The sequence below is a fragment of the Dromaius novaehollandiae genome, chromosome 10 (assembly GCF_036370855.1).
Source record: "Dromaius novaehollandiae isolate bDroNov1 chromosome 10, bDroNov1.hap1, whole genome shotgun sequence".
Taxonomy (NCBI): Eukaryota; Metazoa; Chordata; class Aves; order Casuariiformes; family Dromaiidae; genus Dromaius; species Dromaius novaehollandiae.
The window spans coordinates 4,487,570-4,504,377 of record NC_088107.1 but is presented as its reverse complement, the minus strand read 5'-3'; the positions used below and the strand labels follow the sequence as shown (position 1 = coordinate 4,504,377).

General features: G+C 37.6%; 1 protein-coding gene across 11 annotated transcripts in view; it reads left to right on the top strand.

Moving 5' to 3' along the window:
* Positions 1-16,808, top strand: part of MEF2A (myocyte enhancer factor 2A) — a 97,644-nt gene that overhangs the window by 61,304 nt on the left and 19,532 nt on the right. For 7 of the 11 annotated variants that reach the window (XM_064517905.1, XM_064517902.1, XM_026121674.2 and 4 more), the window contains 4 exons: positions 6,058-6,189; positions 6,255-6,392; positions 9,004-9,223; positions 9,440-9,499. In XM_064517905.1, coding sequence (XP_064373975.1) covers positions 6,058-6,189; positions 6,255-6,392; positions 9,004-9,223; positions 9,440-9,499 — 550 coding nt within the window. The remainder of the gene's footprint in view (positions 1-6,057; positions 6,190-6,254; positions 6,393-9,003; positions 9,224-9,439; positions 9,500-16,808) is intronic. The other 4 variants (XM_064517908.1, XM_064517910.1, XM_064517909.1 and 1 more) reach the window with 2 other exon arrangements.

Genomic DNA, 16,808 nt, shown 5'->3' with positions numbered 1-16,808 from the left:
GGTAAAACGGTTTATCCCTGCTACAATAACTGAAAACAAATCCAGCAAAAGTAAAAGAAAGAAAGAATGGCCAGGCAAAACTCGTCCCTCGTTTTAGTGAGGGGAAAAAATGGCTTAGTGCAGGATCAAGCAAGCAGCACCAGAGCTGGCTTAAGGGTAGAAGCTGGGATCGTGTAATTTCTGTGGCAGTAAGCTGTTACTGTCAGTCCTCCTGTCAGACTGCACCTATAGAGATGTTTGAGCAGGTCCCTCACATCTGACGTGATGCTGCTTTCAGTGTGTAAGCCGCAGTGCACGCGGGGGAAGGAGGGTTCGTGTGTGTTAAACAGCAAACATCGTCGCCAGTATTCCCCTAAGGTATTGCACGAGCTGCAAGTGTGACCTAGCTCTCTGGTAGGATAGACCCACATCACCAAGTAAATAAATATGCATGATTGATATAAACAACACATTTGTCTCCTTGATTTGGTTTGTTTTGGGTGTGTTTTTAAGCAGTACAGGCAAGGAGCTTTAAAGCATAGATCTCCATAATTGTCTTCATAGATGGAGTAAGATGCAGACTGATCTTGAAAACTACTGTATGGCTAAATAGCTCTCAGTTACCCTTGGATCTCTATTTCAGGAGTTATTTTATTTGTTCCTGAATGTTAACATGAAAGGCATTATTGAATCTCTTTTTTTGCTAGGCTAGCACCTTGGCTTTTGCGTTTTATTGGTGTAAGGTTGCAACTTCATGATCTTTCTGTCTCAGTGATCTCGTTGGCATTCCTATCAGGAATGATAAGGAGTAATGCTCAGCCTTGTTCTTCCAGCACAGAAGCTGTGCAAGTGCTTGATGACTGTGTCTGTGCATGAGGAGCCTTTGGAGCATGGTACAAGTGGTGGTGGTGTATTTTCCCTCTCCGCTGTTGCATGGAAGCTGTCTCCAGAGCATCAGGAAGCTGTTTGTTTAGTTATCCTCGTGATAACCATGGCCTACATGTTTACTGGAAGAGTAGTGACATTTGGAAGTACTAGTGGAGCTTCTTCCATTACTTCAGACTTAGGGAATACTTACTCCTAGAGATGTATAATCATTTCGAAAGTGGTTACTCCTGCTTTGTGCTTCTTCATCTTTTCCATGCTCTGACTGAAGCAGCAGAAACAGAACTAGCCACTGTTTTTATCTGAGAAGTTAGTGTTTTCTAAAGGGAATCATTTTCCAATCTTCGTAAAGTTTTGGAAATGTTTTTCCTCATGATTTGGGATGAAACACCAACAAAAATCCTGCTTGGCCAGCTCCAACAGTAAGTGCAAAAATAGAGCTGTTAACATGATGCATAGTAGCGCTGATAACAGCAGCCATTTCCTTTTTGTGTAATATTAGGAGACTACAAGAAACCCAACAGTGAAACCTGTTTTTGAATGGGCTAGCATGTTTCTGCACTTCATAGCCCTTCTAACATATAGGGGCCTCCTCCTTTTGCCTTTTAAGGCAGAAAAATATTATTTCCTGACTTGGCAAATAATATAACTGAATTGTATATGGTTTTGCCAGCAGAGCTGGTGATGAGCCCGGATCACTAATATCAAAAGTCATGGCCTTTTAACCACACTTACTGAATCGGTGCACAAGACATGCTGATTGTGTTGGTTTTTTTTTTTTCTTTCTTTTTTGACTATTAGGAAGATGTCATTTCAGACTCTGGCACAGACACCACCAATGAGAAATCCTGTTTTCTGTAATACTGCATAATTTATATGTTTCTCTGCTAGCTGTTTCATGGAGATGATAGGGGCTGCTGTCAGTTGCCTCCTTCCCTGTAGCAGTGATCTGTACTGTTAGTTCAGAGTTTCTGGTTTCCAGTAATGCTGATGACTGGTATAATGAGCCAGTGTAAGCTTGTGTGACAGAGCTTGCACGCAGTGGGGCTGGGAGAGCGGGACTTTGAAAAGGTCGTGATTAGGTATCGGGCTGCAGAGATTCAGTGGGCTCAAAGCTGCTGGATTCCATGTTTCTCTGCTGGATTTTGTGGAGGAAAACCTAGGCTGAGATAATGATGCTGTGATGGCAGAGTAGCGTCTTTGCTTCCTCATGGATCACATCATAAATAGCTCTGTTGTGCCTTGATCACATGGACACTGAAAAGTGCAAGTTTCAGTGAAATTTGGATTGATTTGTATAGAGAAACTAATTTTCTTCATGTTTAGCAAGACGCATTCCTGATTATAGTTTGATAGCCTTAGTGAGCGGTTCTTCTATTCTTTATATGCTTCTTGCATAAGAATAACTAAGCTAAACTAATGAAATATGGTCCCACTTAAAAGCACTTTGCATATAATAAAATGTGTGTGGGGGGGTAGTTCAGGAAAATATTGGGATTTTTGTACTGTGTGCCTGAATTACAGTATTTAAACCTTTCATGGCTAGTCCAGCCATTCTCATACAATGTTTTCTAAGCTCTGCCATTCCACAAGATGAAGATAAAACTAAGAGTTATAATACTTGCATGTTTCAGTTTTACATGGTGGAACCAAACTAGTTTAGCACTTTTGGGGGCCATTCTGTGATATCAAGATTACCACAACTCTCTGGAACATTTGTACAATTACTTTTGTTGCAGCACAGTTATGTTGTTCTGTTTGCCTGATCCTTTTTGAAAAGATTTCTTACCTGCCTTGGTTCCTCTTAAACACTTGCAATGCATTATATTCTGATAAAAATCAGTATTTTCTCTCATCAGTTAGTTAATCCAGTCTAATCTCAAAACTGCAGAATCTCAGTTACTAGAGGCACAATATAATGCATTGGCAAGCAAGTCTTGGAACAGATTTCAGTAATTTCAGACAATTTCAGACAGGTCTTTAAAGGAAGTGGAAAGTAATAGAGATTAACTCAAATGGCTATGCATACCCTTAAATGATCTGGATTATAGGATTTAACACCAGAAGGTAACAGCATTAAGCATCCACTTGCAAAACTTGAAATTTCAAGTTCTTTTCCCCTCTTGTGATAGTTAAAAATAAATCAAATCTTTGTTTTATGTATATTAGCCTCAACTGCAAAAAACGTTTTTTATCTTTTACTCTAAGCAAGCTTGCATGTAACTGTACAGAATTATAATCTCTTTGTGTTACAAAAGTATTATTTGGTCTCCCTAATTTATATATATTTTTTTCTTTTCTCTTTCCCTCACACCCCCCTCCCCACCTTAATTTACATTATCTTCAGAGTTCCTGAAGTTTCACTCTTTATCATAATATCTTGGAAAAAATATAGGGAGCCTGAGTTATTTACACTCATTGAAGAAATAACAAGTTTTAGCTATAGAGAATATCGAGGGCGGAGCCGGCACTTGTTTATGGAGCTTGGCTTTCCTGCATGCCCGCAGCCCGATTCCCAGTAGTCCCGGCCTTCCTTGTTTTTCACCGAGCAGGAGCCCGTTATCATGTCTGACTCTGCAGCCTGTGAGAAACCCGAGGCTGGCCTGGCTCTCATAGGCTTCGCCTGGCCTTGTCAACAGATTACAGCATTCCTCTTGTTCCTACGAGCCACCGCGCAGCCACGGTTTACTATTATGCTCCCGGGCAGTGATAAAGTAGGCAGTCTTTTTATGGTCAGGTCCTCCAAGTGACAGTTCGTGTTTTAGCGATAAGGAGACAGAGCTTTGGATATCAACCCCAGACTTATTATCTGTAACACTGAAGCATGGCTTAAGCCCTTCCACAATGACAGGAACCCCATCTGGAGTGAAGGCTTCCAGAATCTGAAACGGGAGATACGGAGGCATTTTCCTTCCTCATGAGTCAAGGCAGAGTTAACCCCATTGTTATCAGAACAAAAATAACTGATTGCCTGGAGGAAGGATGCATTTTTATACTTAACTGAGTCTATTGCTTATATTAAAACTTTGACCATACTATTTGGGTAGATATGTGATTTTGGCAGGATTACACTTGCAAGTTCTCGGTTGATTTTAGAATATTGAGAGAGATGCTAATGAAGCTCCCACGTTGCAGTACTTAAAATTGCTCTAACGTTTTAAACGAAGGAGGTGCTCTAGACAGAAGGCCTTCTGTGTGTCTGCTGTATATTTCTTGCGAGATCTTTCTCTATAAGATATAATCCCAGCTTCTAAAGCGGGTGCCGCCTGTGCGTGCTGCTGCTGACCGCCGTGCAGGGACGCGACGTATTTCCGTTCTATTTCCAGAATCCTGCCGGGGGGGGGGGGGGGGGGGCGGTTAAGCGTAATCCAGATTACACAGCGTTAACGTTTTCCCCGCTGATCCCAAAGCGGAGAAGACTGGCGCAGCCCGGCCTCGCGAAGGAGGGCCGGCCGGGAGAGCAGCCGGCGACCTTCAGCGCCCGAGAAGCAGGCCCTTGTATGGCCAAGTCCCTACGCGTGCCCAGGCCATTGGTCCGCGGGCGGCTGGGCGCTGCGACAGGTGTCGGAGGGGGCTCCACCTGTTCCCCCATGTGCTGACCCAGGGCTTGCATTTCCGTGGGGCTTCCAGGGACCGTGTGGCATACGTGGCGCAGGCCAAGTAACTCGAGAAGGAATTATAGCTCCTGGTGACCTGTGATATTCAAGAATTTCAGCCTGCATAATTGAATTGTAGAGCACTGCTTGAAAACTGAAGTAAAAACAGGCAGTGTTTTGCGTATATATGTAAACAGTATGTTAGGTTTTGTATACTACTTGTTAGGCTAGAAATCAGAAGATAGCACTTAGGGGAAAAAAAGGGGAAAAAAAAAAGCAAGCTGATGCATATATTCATGGTCTAAACTGAGACTTAAATTCACTTGCCTTATTTATTTATCAGAGTTTCGGTGTGTTATGGCACCACACACTTGCAAGCTTGCACAGAAGAGTTTGCGAGTGCAGTTTCTTTGTGGTTCCCAGACTGTCAGCCTGTGGGTTTCAAATCTGTAAGGTTTTTTTAAAATCGATAGAGTATAGATAGCTTGTCAGCAGGAAAAACAACCTTCCCCACAACCTTCCTCTCCCCCTCCCCACTGCCTTTCTAGGTCCCATTGCTGTCTAATGTAATGCTAACATTTACCTTTTTAATAATTGCATTGTTGTCCTTTTGAAACATTTCTTTAAGCATTTAAAATTTTTCTATAGGTGGCATTTCCAAATCTTGTTTTATTCTAAATGAAAACTTGTAAAGTGAGATTTCTAAATGTGTAAGACAGTGAAAAAGAAAGACACCAAGGAGTACAAATACATCTTTCAATGTATTCAGTCATGAGACCTACAGATTTACCTCCTTTGTGTCAGTAACTGATTTGTAATGCCTAGGTATAGACAAGCTTGTTTTTTTTCAGGGATGTTGATGTGAGTGCTCCATCAGAAAACAGGAAGTTTCCCAACAAAGCAGTTGCATCAAGTGAAGTAAAAAAAAAGAGCTTGAAAAAGTTTATATTTGGCAAACTAAGTCATTTTAGAGAGGGATTATGTCATTTCTTTTTATACTTTTATGCAATTCTTGTTATCACACACAATAACGGAAGTGCAGGAAAATCCTGCCTTTGTAAACTTGTGAGACCAAGCATTATACATATTAATATATAGCAATTGTTAAATTCACTTGGAAATTTTAGCCACTATTTCTCAAAGTTTATCTATATGCTCTTTAAAATTAGAATATTAAAATTGGGATGCTAATATCATTTTTATTAATAAAGATCCAGTAAACAGGGAGATGTCTTTCAATTACTAGCAATGGCATTAACTCCTTTGCCATAGGTTTGGATAGTCTTTGTGTGTCAGGCAACTTAATTCCATCCACCAGTGTCTAAAAACAATTTTGAATGGAACACTGGAGGGTTGAGATGGTAATAGGTTAAAGTTACCCAGGAGATGGCACCTGGGAGAGGCTGTGCCTCTGAATCAGCCCTTTCTGTTGGTGCACTCTGCAGCTGTTTTGAAAGACTAAGCTTGTCTATTGAGAAGTGAGTTCTGTCTTGTGAAAGTTTCATGTAGTTTCAGTGGCTCTGAATGATTCAGTACTATACAAAACATCTTGGCAAGTTAGGATGATTTGTATGTGAATTTTCCAATTGTATTTCAGACCTTAAGAAAGAAAGGCCTTAATGGTTGTGAGAGCCCTGATGCTGACGATTACTTTGAGCACAGTCCACTATCGGAGGACAGATTCAGCAAACTAAATGAAGATAGTGATTTTATTTTCAAGCGAGGCCCTGTAAGTACTTTTATTTTATCTCTACTTTTTATTTGTTGATCCTTTTTATTAACTTCATTATTTAGGCTCTGAACAAGAAGGAACACAGAGGGTGCGACAGCCCGGACCCTGACACTTCATATGTGCTCACGCCACATACAGAAGAAAAATATAAAAAAATTAATGAAGAGTTTGATAATATGATGCGGAATCATAAAATCGCAGTGAGTACTAAAGTATGGTTTGTGCTTTAATTACGTGCATGAGAATTTTCACAGTGTTTGCTTATCACCGAGTACCACAGTAAAGATAAGAGAGTGTAATGGTTTAAGAAGGCAATACAAATTTTTATGGGAAAAATGCTAAGATGCATACTTGATTTTGTTAAAATACTTTTTATCTTAAAGAATAAGAAAGAAGTTGCATCTATAGCTTCCCCTTGGTGCTCAAAGATTCTTCACACCTCTTGTAATATTTCCAAGTCTCAGTATCATAGCCTGATTGCCTGATTCTGCCTGAAATATTTTTATAGGGATAGATTCTGTCTTGGGATGTAGCTTGTATCTTGGGATGGTAGTTTGTTTACATCTTTAACTATTTATCTGTCTGTTGATCAAGATTTTGCAAAATGTTTCAAGAGGGCAAGTAGAATTGGCCTAAGTTTGTCATCAAATCAGTGGAATTTATTATGCTGAGGACTGGATTGGCATCTGAGGCAAAAGGAAGAAGGTTTAGTGGAGAAGGACTCTTGGAAGGGAACTGTTGGGTTCTAGAACCCAAGAAATTTGGGGATAACAGGAGTTCAGATTTTGCATTTTTTCAGAGATGTGCTTGGTGAGATTAATTTCCACCTACAAAAACTAAGTAGTGCTGAATATTACAGGGGAGCTATTTTCTAGTAAAAATCATAGGGCACACCTGCTTTCAGTTTTTTAACATTGCGGTTCTTGTAGCAATGAGAAAAAAAGGACTTGGGTAGGTTAATCTGCATAAACCCTGAAGTAATTGAACAATGTGTCCCCAAATGACTCCTTGGTACTGGAAATGGCTCTATTGTTCAGAGCAATAGGACCATCTCCAGAGAATTAACAGCAAACCCACAGTCCTGACACCCAGCATTGGTTCTTTCTGCAAGTTCTTTATACTTGAATGAAGCCAATATCTTTTGTTCCTGCTTTGTTTTAAAGCTTTTGATATCCAGCATTTCTACGTCAAGCCATCTTCAGGCTTCATCTCTCAATATGATGCATCTAAATTCTTGCCCTTGCTTTTCTGTGGTATCCATGAACACCCTAAATTCTCTATGTGGAAATCGCTGCAAATAAGAATGGCAGCATTATTTCGTTTTAGTTCTATAGTTTCATTTTTATAGTTTAAATTGTACCTGTTATGGTTCTGTTTCCAGTACTTTGGGGTATTGTGTAAGATGCTTCTTTTGCTCTAGTAGACTCACTACTGTCAAAGGATAGGAATGAGACAAAGCATGAAGAAGTCAGTCATAACCAAATGAGTACCATAGATGGGCAGGCAGACTTTATTTTAAGGAGGGGTGTGGGGAAAGCTGTCACTTAGGGGTTGTATAGTGAGAAATCTATCAAGAAATGTCCCAACTGCTAGCTTCTATGTATTGTTTTAAGCATACTTCTGGTATTTCAAGTTTAGTTTGAGTTACTTGACAGCATGCTGTTTAAAAATGACGATTATTTTTGGTAGATGTTGAACAGTTTCTTGAAGTAGTTTTCCCATGAAGACAAATATCAATACAGCTTTCCATTGGTTAGATACTGTAAATGATTTGTTAATATTATGTCACTGTACTTCACTACTTTTGCTTATGTCTGTACCAAAAATCAATAATTATTATTAGGATTACTTTAATGTGGACACTGTCATTTATTTTGTCAATAAACTCTACCAAATTTTTAACCTTAAGTTGCACCTATCATGGTTTTGTTTGCAGTAACTGAATGTTGTGAAAGAAAATAGTCCCTTTTGTTTCAGAGCTCACCACTGTCAAAGGATAGGAATGAGACAAAGGCCAAAGAAGTTAGTCATAGCCAAATGAGTACCATAGATGGGCAGGCATCTAAGCTTTTGATTCAGTAACAAACATATATACTTCAGAAAAATAGTGGCCTTTTCAATAATGGTCTAAAAATTCTAATTAAAAAAAATGAAATTTGCAGAAAAGAAAAATGTAGTGGTCATCCGACTGGGGTTTTGTATAAACAAAGCTCAAAATAATGACAGTTGAAATGGTTAAATTCAAGTAACTGAAGCTAATGAATTTGTAAAGACATGTTTACTTTTTTAGGCTATTGAAGAAGTTTTAGAGAATAGTAGCAATATTTTAATTTGACAAGGTTATTAAAATAAAATGTTATTACTAACTTTTCCTTTTTTTGTCTTATAACTATGTTTTATAATGTGCATGTTTATGCTTACGTTTTGAAGATGCAATGGTTCATTGATTTGTAAATATGCTTAGTTTGTAATCTGAATTAACCAATAAATTTATATTTCTGAGTTAGCAAATTAATATGAATATTTTCAGTCTTTTGTGTGCAAACTGTCTCAGTATTTGAAAAGTTTATAAGTGATTTTTCTGAAATTGTATGCTTATAAAGTATAATAGTTCACAAAATGAGACTGTACAACAAATGGATGTTTTATAATTGTATACCTAGTGAAACAGAGTTTCAAAACTAACATAATTAACTCTTACCTGAGTAAATCTTGGCAAAATGTAAAGTGTATTTTTATAATGTGTTATTTCTGTAAATATAGCTAACACTAATATTGCTGTCCTGTGTGTTTCTGCCTCCTTTCCTCCAGCCTGGCTTGCCTGCGCAGAACTTCTCCATGTCGGTTACAGTTCCAGTGTCGAATCCCAACACTTTAACCTACAGTAACCCAGGGAGTTCCCTTGTATCCCCATCGCTGGCCGCCAGTTCATCGTTAACGGACACAACCATGCTCTCCCCGCCTCAGACCACGCTGCATCGGAACGTATCGCCTGGGGCCCCTCAGAGACCACCGAGTACTGGCAATGCAGGTAGGGTTTCAGTGCTATTAGGCTCCTCCTTTTTATGTTCCTTTTACACTCTTTTTAATGCTTTTTGCACATTATGCTTTCATTTAAAAATAAAAAACAAAACAACTTTTAATGGTGTTGTAATTGTTTTTTACTGCACAAAGTTTTGAAATATAAAATGAGGTATAATTTTAATGAAAACTGTTTAGTTTAATCATCTGTCTTTTCAATTATTAGGTGGAATGCTGGGGACAACTGACCTCGCAGTGCCAAATGGAGCTGGTACCAGTCCAGTTGGTAAGTGCAGTATCAGGTCTTTGTTGAACAATAATGTTGTGTTTATAGTTCATAGAGTCATTTAAAAGTGATTTTTGAATTTTTTTCAGAAAGGGCTTATAGAAGAAAAAGGTAGTAATGTTTGGGGGGTTTTTGTTTTTAGTTGCCTCTTAATCGAGTCTTGTAAACTCTTATCAGATAATTGACTTCTGCCATGCCTGTTTCACTTTAGTAATATTTGCATTTTTACTGTTACTGTTTTCAGTAACTTGCTGCTTTTGGGTTTGTGTTTCTCTACAAATGTTACTACAATGCTCTAGAGAGACATTATGCTCACCAAATTTATTAATTTGTATAAAATTCACTGCACTTACTAAATCATTATGCTAAAGACAACTGAGTTATGTTCTCAAACACAGTATTCTTAAGACCTGAATTTGTGATACTGCTTATGGTGCCAGTCAAAATGAAGAAAATACAGGCTATGTAGTTTGTATTGCCATGTATATCTTGCTAATTATTTTTTGGCAGTTATACAGTGAAAGGAGTAAAGCTTGGAAAACATGATCTAGGTGCTGTCTTAATTTTGAAAGATGATCAGGATTTCACTCAAAAAATAGAGACCTTACAAAAAAAATTCACAATATTTTTTGGCCTTTGATAAGCAGATATGATAGAATTTTTCATTTAAATAATATTTTGTCTCCTCTAAACAAAATGTATTACTCTGATAGAGAGGAGGCAGCCCATTCAATTTTATCATATTACAGAAAGACAAAATGGCATTGTCAACCCACCTCTTTCGTACTCTTTCCATCTCTTGAGATGTTTTGGTAACTGAGGAACAGTTTTGGAAAGGCACTTAACTCTCCTCAGCATGTGTTTGTAGCAAGGAATTAGAGAAACAATTGCTGACCTTTTGGTATTTGTTCACATAATGTGGCAACAGGGAAAAAGCTGTTCTGCAGATAAAGTCAAAGTTGATTGAGTTTATGAATAAAAAATGCTATAACTAGGAGCCTTAAAGCACAGGTTTGACTCTCCAGTCTATATCCGCTCTGGTTGTGTGCAGCAAAGATGCTGAATATTAATGTGTGGCTTCCATTAGGTAAGCAAAATTGTAAATGGAAGAACCTTCCTCAGTAGGGGGGAAAAAGAAGAAAACAGATGACTGTTTTTAGAAACTCTGGAGGTCATGTATTGATTTCTGTAGTATTTCAAAACTCAGATTATGTAAGTTTATTATCAGACAGTTTCAGGCCTTGTCAAAATCAGGCGGTAGTAACAGCAGTCTCGGGTTTAAGATTCCTTCTGTTAACAAGCAAAGAAAATAGTTGTTTATAGCACTTGCTCATGTATTATTTCTTGAGTGCTATAGAATATTGACCTATAAAAATATCCAGTTACAGCAGTTTGAACATGTCTAATGAGGTAAAATGTTCTCCTGCTTCTTGAATTTATTAATAGCTTATATGAAAAGTCAAAATGCATTTCTTATCTCTTGCTTTCCAGAACATCATACCCAAAATGTGATGGTCGTACCCACTCATTTCTAGAAAGATTTGCATTCAAATAACAATTGTGGCTGAATAAGGACAGTGTGGAAGATGTAGAAGTAGTACCTCTAGCAGAACTCGCATACCTAGTTAACACCAGAATGCTAAGCCGCAGAATACATCAAGTTGTCAGAGCTTCACTTTCTGCTAGAATATAGCAGGAGTTCTTTAAAATAACACCAGGTGCATGGTGGTAGCCTTCTCAATTGCAACCAAACAATACCAAGGAACCATACATAACCATACTGAGTAAATCTGCAAATTTGTCAATTCAAGCTTGGCTGCTGCCACTGAAGCATATATATCAAGTTGTTAACGTCTGCAGACAACACTTACTGGCACGTTTATTATAGAATTTATCTTAAACAAAATCTACTTTCTTTTTTTAGCGCCCATTCTTTTCTTTTAAACTTCTCAAGAGTGGTGAATTTTCCTGCGGATATAGTTGTGAAATGCCATGTGTTTCTTTTGCAGCTCTCAATTTGTAGGAGAGGTGTCAAAGATAAAGATGGAGTACTTGCAATCTAGAGGTATAAATATATGTAATTCCCAGATACTCTGTTTTATACAAAGGAAAAACCCAAGTCTTACAATTATAAAGTTTTGAGCATTTGAGATTTTGCTTCCTTTTAATGAAAAGACATATGCCTGTATCTCTAAGGACAAAATGAGTAAGGTTGTCTTGCATAGCTGGGATGTAATACAAAGATGCTGCAAAAAATGGCTCATATTTAGTACACATGTTTTTCATATATCATGTGTAAGTTGATTGGAGTTGATGTGATTTGCTTTAATACTCAATCTGCCAACTTAACATTTTTCTGTTGAAAATAACTTTCTAATGAGTAAAAATATTTGAGCATTGTGGCAAAGATTGGTAGGTAGCTTTTAATGTCTAGAATGGAAAACTTTGTGATTGTTTTGTAAAAATTCAGAGCTTATTTCACATGCAGCTGTCATAACTCTGAAACTGTTTTTATTTTATAATGTTTTTCAAAGTTTAACCTGTCACGTAAAAGCATCCACCAAATGTTTTTCATTTGGCCAGTATATCAGTTTTGAAAGGAGAAAATGTCTTGCATTATAACTTACTGCCTTTGCTCTTGAGGTAGTCCACTTTTTCTGTTAATTAAATTAGATGTTTTGGAGCTAGAATTCTCCTCATGCTCTTGCCCATGGTCAGGGTTAGACCCTGCTTAATTTGTGATTGCCATCTAATATGCTTCAGGAATCTCACCTCCCCAGGATGTGTACCATTTGCTATTTGTTATCAACCTCTTCAGGCTTTGAAGACAAGCTATATGTCTATGTTACTTCTTTCAAAAGGCTGTAGTTAGCTGAAGTATGGCTTCACTTGCTCAGAATACCCAAGAACGAGGGAGAGCTTCTGTGACTTTGAATGGAAAGGACACTTGATGAACCAGTCACCTTCAAGCGTGTTGTGAGGAGGTCATTTGGTACTACACCTGGAGTTTCCCAGAGGTTTCCAGTGAAGGGCCCTGTCAGTGAAATTGTCCCATCCTCAGGGACTCGGTGAATTAGAAAGGCTTAAAAGGTGTACCACTGTTTTCCAATTTCTACTTCCTCTTCTACACCTTTCATTTATGGTATAGAACTAGAATCATGCAAAAGACTTGGCCTGTAAATTAGGATTATGGCATTCCTTGCCAAGGCTGCATGAAAACCGTAAACCCTGATACCTTTGGACTGTGGTGAGTTCCCTAAGTTCTTCTCATCCTAGGTGATTTTAAAGGAGCTGTTGCAACTGGAAGGTCCTTATGATCTTGCAAGGACACAGTATTATCTGTCTATATCTATCTTAGTAAAGTAGCCATTCCAGTCAATAATGCAGTTTATGGAGCCAGCTTATCTTCTGGGAAATTATCTTTCCTCTTATAATTTTACCATCAATGAGAATAGATAAGAAAGACCTAGTCTTCTTGAGTACTGAATTTCTCCTCTTCGTTCCAGAGTCATGTCCTCTCTAATGTCATCGCTAATCTTCAGATTCTGAGAATGCGAAGTAACTTTAGGAATATTTAATTTCTTTGGAATGGAGCTGAAGGATATAACTCTTTGAACAGCTGTGTCTAGGGAGCTGTTGGAGCTTTATTAAGAACATACAAGCACTGGATCTAGAGGATCTGTGATCTTTTATTGTGGTTTCCTGAACTCGGGAAGGATTATGCAGAGATGCAATTGATAGTTTGCATTCAACTATAAGCTGCTTTGTACATTGCTGGTAAGGGATTGAGATAGGGTCTGTAAAAGACCATCCCCAGGAATGGTTGGCTTTATCTTGAGGGCTTGTCTGATTGGGTGAGCTTTTTTTCCATGTCAGAAGATAAAAGAATCTTTCAGCATGGCCTTTCACAAGTCTTCTAAGTCATGTGCCTAATGTGCTACAGTTCTTAAAATAGGTCACCAGAGGGCTTCAAAAATAAAAAAAAACTTTCTGTATGTATCTTTCTGTTCATGTTATTTTGCTTACTAACTTGGCCCAATGAGAAGTGTCCCACTAACTCTGAAAAACCTACCTCTTGCAGGAATTTTGCTTGAAAGTGGAGTGATGCTATCAGGCTCTCGCTTAAGCAACAGACTTTCTTCTTCCTGTGCTGCCCCTGCCTTCCCCCTCGCACTCCCCCAACTCACCAGTCTGTATCATCTGCATCGGATAAACAGCCTAGCACCATTGTTGTAGGAAAGCAGCTGTAATCCTTGAGCGTGTTCCTACTTATGATTATGGGTTACTAGTGGTACTTCTAACCTGCTATACTTTGGTGGGACAGGTTAGTATCTGCCACAGATAACTTACACAAGATGGAGCTTCTGCTTCCTAGCTTGTAATGCAAGGGGTTTGATTTAAGGATATATGTTCGAGTGATGCTAAATGCAGTGGACAAAGGTTCTTGCTCTGTAATCTCAATAGTGTTGGCGTATCATTCCGCCTTACTGTCATCTTCACGGTTACCCAGGTAAATACAACAGTCAGTGTTTCACCCTTCTGTAAGGAAGAAGTTGAAGAGAAGTCTGAGAAGTCTGAGAGCAGTCTGTTTACATTTCCAGCCTACAGCTTCCAAGTTCTTCTTGAGAAAAAAGGACTACTGAAAGTGGACTACAGACCAGCTGGTTGGCAGAGTGCAAGCTGAACCCTTCTCCCTTTGATAGACACAGACCCAGTTGTCAGCACATAACAAAGTTTGATCCATCCATCATGATCTGATTAGATCAGCTCACAGGAAACAACTGGCTGAAATTGGCATGGAAAAAAAAATATATATATATATATTTTTTTTTTTTTAAAAAAAAAGCAAGACCTCTTGGAAGCTGTAGGTCCACATGAGGTCATTACAGCCCATGAAGTACTCTTAAATTTTTGTTGAAATCTCATATACTGTTATGTGTGTTCATTATCTTGCCAAAATTTCTGGTTTACGAGAAGATACAAGACAACTCTGGCTGGAATTTGCCATATGCATAACAAACTATTGATCTACCAGCTGGATGAAAGTACTGCAGCATATCTGTTTGTGTGAAGTCTCAATGTTTAGATAATGTCAGCTTGGCCTGATATTGCAGCACATGCCCTCAGAAGTTCTGATTACTGTTAATATATCAATTCTGTTCTCCCTTCTTTACACTGGCTGTGCCTACAACGTATAGAAAGCAACAAGTTCAGCAAGTAAAAGTCCGATTTCATTAACTGCAAACAGTTTAGCTGACAAATGACCTAAAAGGCATCTAATTGCCAGTGCTAATTTTTCTCATGCAGTTGAATAACGTTTAAAAATAAATGCAGTATGTTTTCATTTTAAATTTGCTGCTATGTTCTGAATAATAATCCTAATCCTGTAGAAGGTCTACTTAAATTCTAAATATTCTTGAAAATTATGTCTCATCCTTGCATATAGCTCCAGGCAAAAAAATTTCCAGCAACCTGGAAAATGAGTCCTTTTTTATTTAGTTTCTTAACGTAAGTAAGTGTTCCCTTGAGTTTCAAAGTTGTGTGTATTTCGTTTTGTTTTGATATCTAAAATACTGCCTTTAAAAGTATAAATCTTTCATGGTTATCCGATTTCAAAATCTTGCACTGTTGTCAAAGGTACACTTTAATTTTAATCATAGCATTATCCAAAATATCGATGTTTAAAGGTCAATGAAAATGCATGTATTTCTACTACTTAGAGAAGTTATAATAAAGTGTTTCCAAAACTAGTGGAGAAAGTAGGCTTTCTGAAGTGATGCTAGAATCAGCAGTGATTTCTGTTCTGCAGAGCTGAAAATGGTACAAACTGCAGGTTATTTAATTTCCATTTAGAGCTATCATTCCCCCCAAAATGCAGCTATAGCAGTTAAGGCACATAGAAATGCTGTTGTCATATTTACTTGTAGTCCTTTTTTTGCAAGGTCCTACATGTAAATATTTTTCTTAAATAGACTTTATTTCGTATTCTGTGCATGTACTGTAATGATGTCTTCTTGCTAAATACCATTTTCAATTTACTTTGAAATTTCTAAATAATGTAACTTTTGTCAGGTTATGTGAAGTTATTGGATGGATAAATATTTATGTACTACAGTTCTCATGTTGCTTAATCTTGTATTGCTTATTTGGTTGCCCATGATTATTTTCCAAAACTGTGCACAATTCAGTTTCTCCAAAGTTGAAGCACAAAAAAAGATAAATGGCATCAATGACACTAATATATTCCTAGAGTTGTAATAAGAACATGGAGTACTTTCCATCCCTGTGTGTTCATTTTTTCAGGTGATGTGATTTATATAGTGAAATATGAGTCTGACTGATATAATTGAATGCTACATCTTGGACTGCAGGATAATAAATGAGATTCAGCAGGATTAGGTTTCTGAAGGCATTAGTATACAGTTGTTAAAATGGGCGGGTTTTAGTATGTATTTTCAGAAAAGAAGCTATTTCAAGCTTAAATCAAGTATTTGACCAAACAAGAAATGGGCTAATAGGCATTGGCAATGCTTTTTACGATAGAATCTCATTAAACTATAATTTTCACCTTTGTTTAAAATTACTCCCATAATCGAGGGCTTTTATCATCTGCATTGATCTCTGTTTGTCAAATATGTATTTTGAAAATGCTTTTGTAGTCTGTCTTAAAATTACAGTTAAATAAAACTGTTGTGATGGAAGTAAAACCGGTAGTTTTAATTTACACTTACATAGGATTTTATATCCTGTTTCCATTTTTCAATTTGTTAGTGTTTTTAAACATTAAAGTAATTGTATTTGAGGAAGATCTATAGTGAGTGGGGTAGAGACAACTTCTGTATTATACAAAATAGTAAGTGGAATTTATGGGGTTATTAAAGCTTCAGTTTGGCAACCTGCCATGCAGTTGCATCATCCTGTAATCATTATCTGTTTCTGGCTCATGACCTTACTCTAAGAAATACTGTGCTTTTAGTTGTCCTTTCAGTCTTTACTTGTAATTTGATTTTCTTATTAGATCTTTAATAGCAAAAAAATACTTCAAATTTCATATAAAAAATGAATATTGTACAGTCTTTTTGCAGCCCTAGCATATGAGTAATAGATACAGGTACCTCAGTGTTTGTTGCAAAGAGCAAGCACAGAATATCTATCAAAGGGCCGCTGTTTTGTCAGATTAACGCTCCTAGTATTGCACATCTATGACATTTTTGTTTTTCTCATCCTTAACACTTTTTCTAAACACTCATTTTGTTCTAAAAAAAAAAAAAAATGCTCAGCCTTTTGACAGAGCAAATGCTTTGACTCT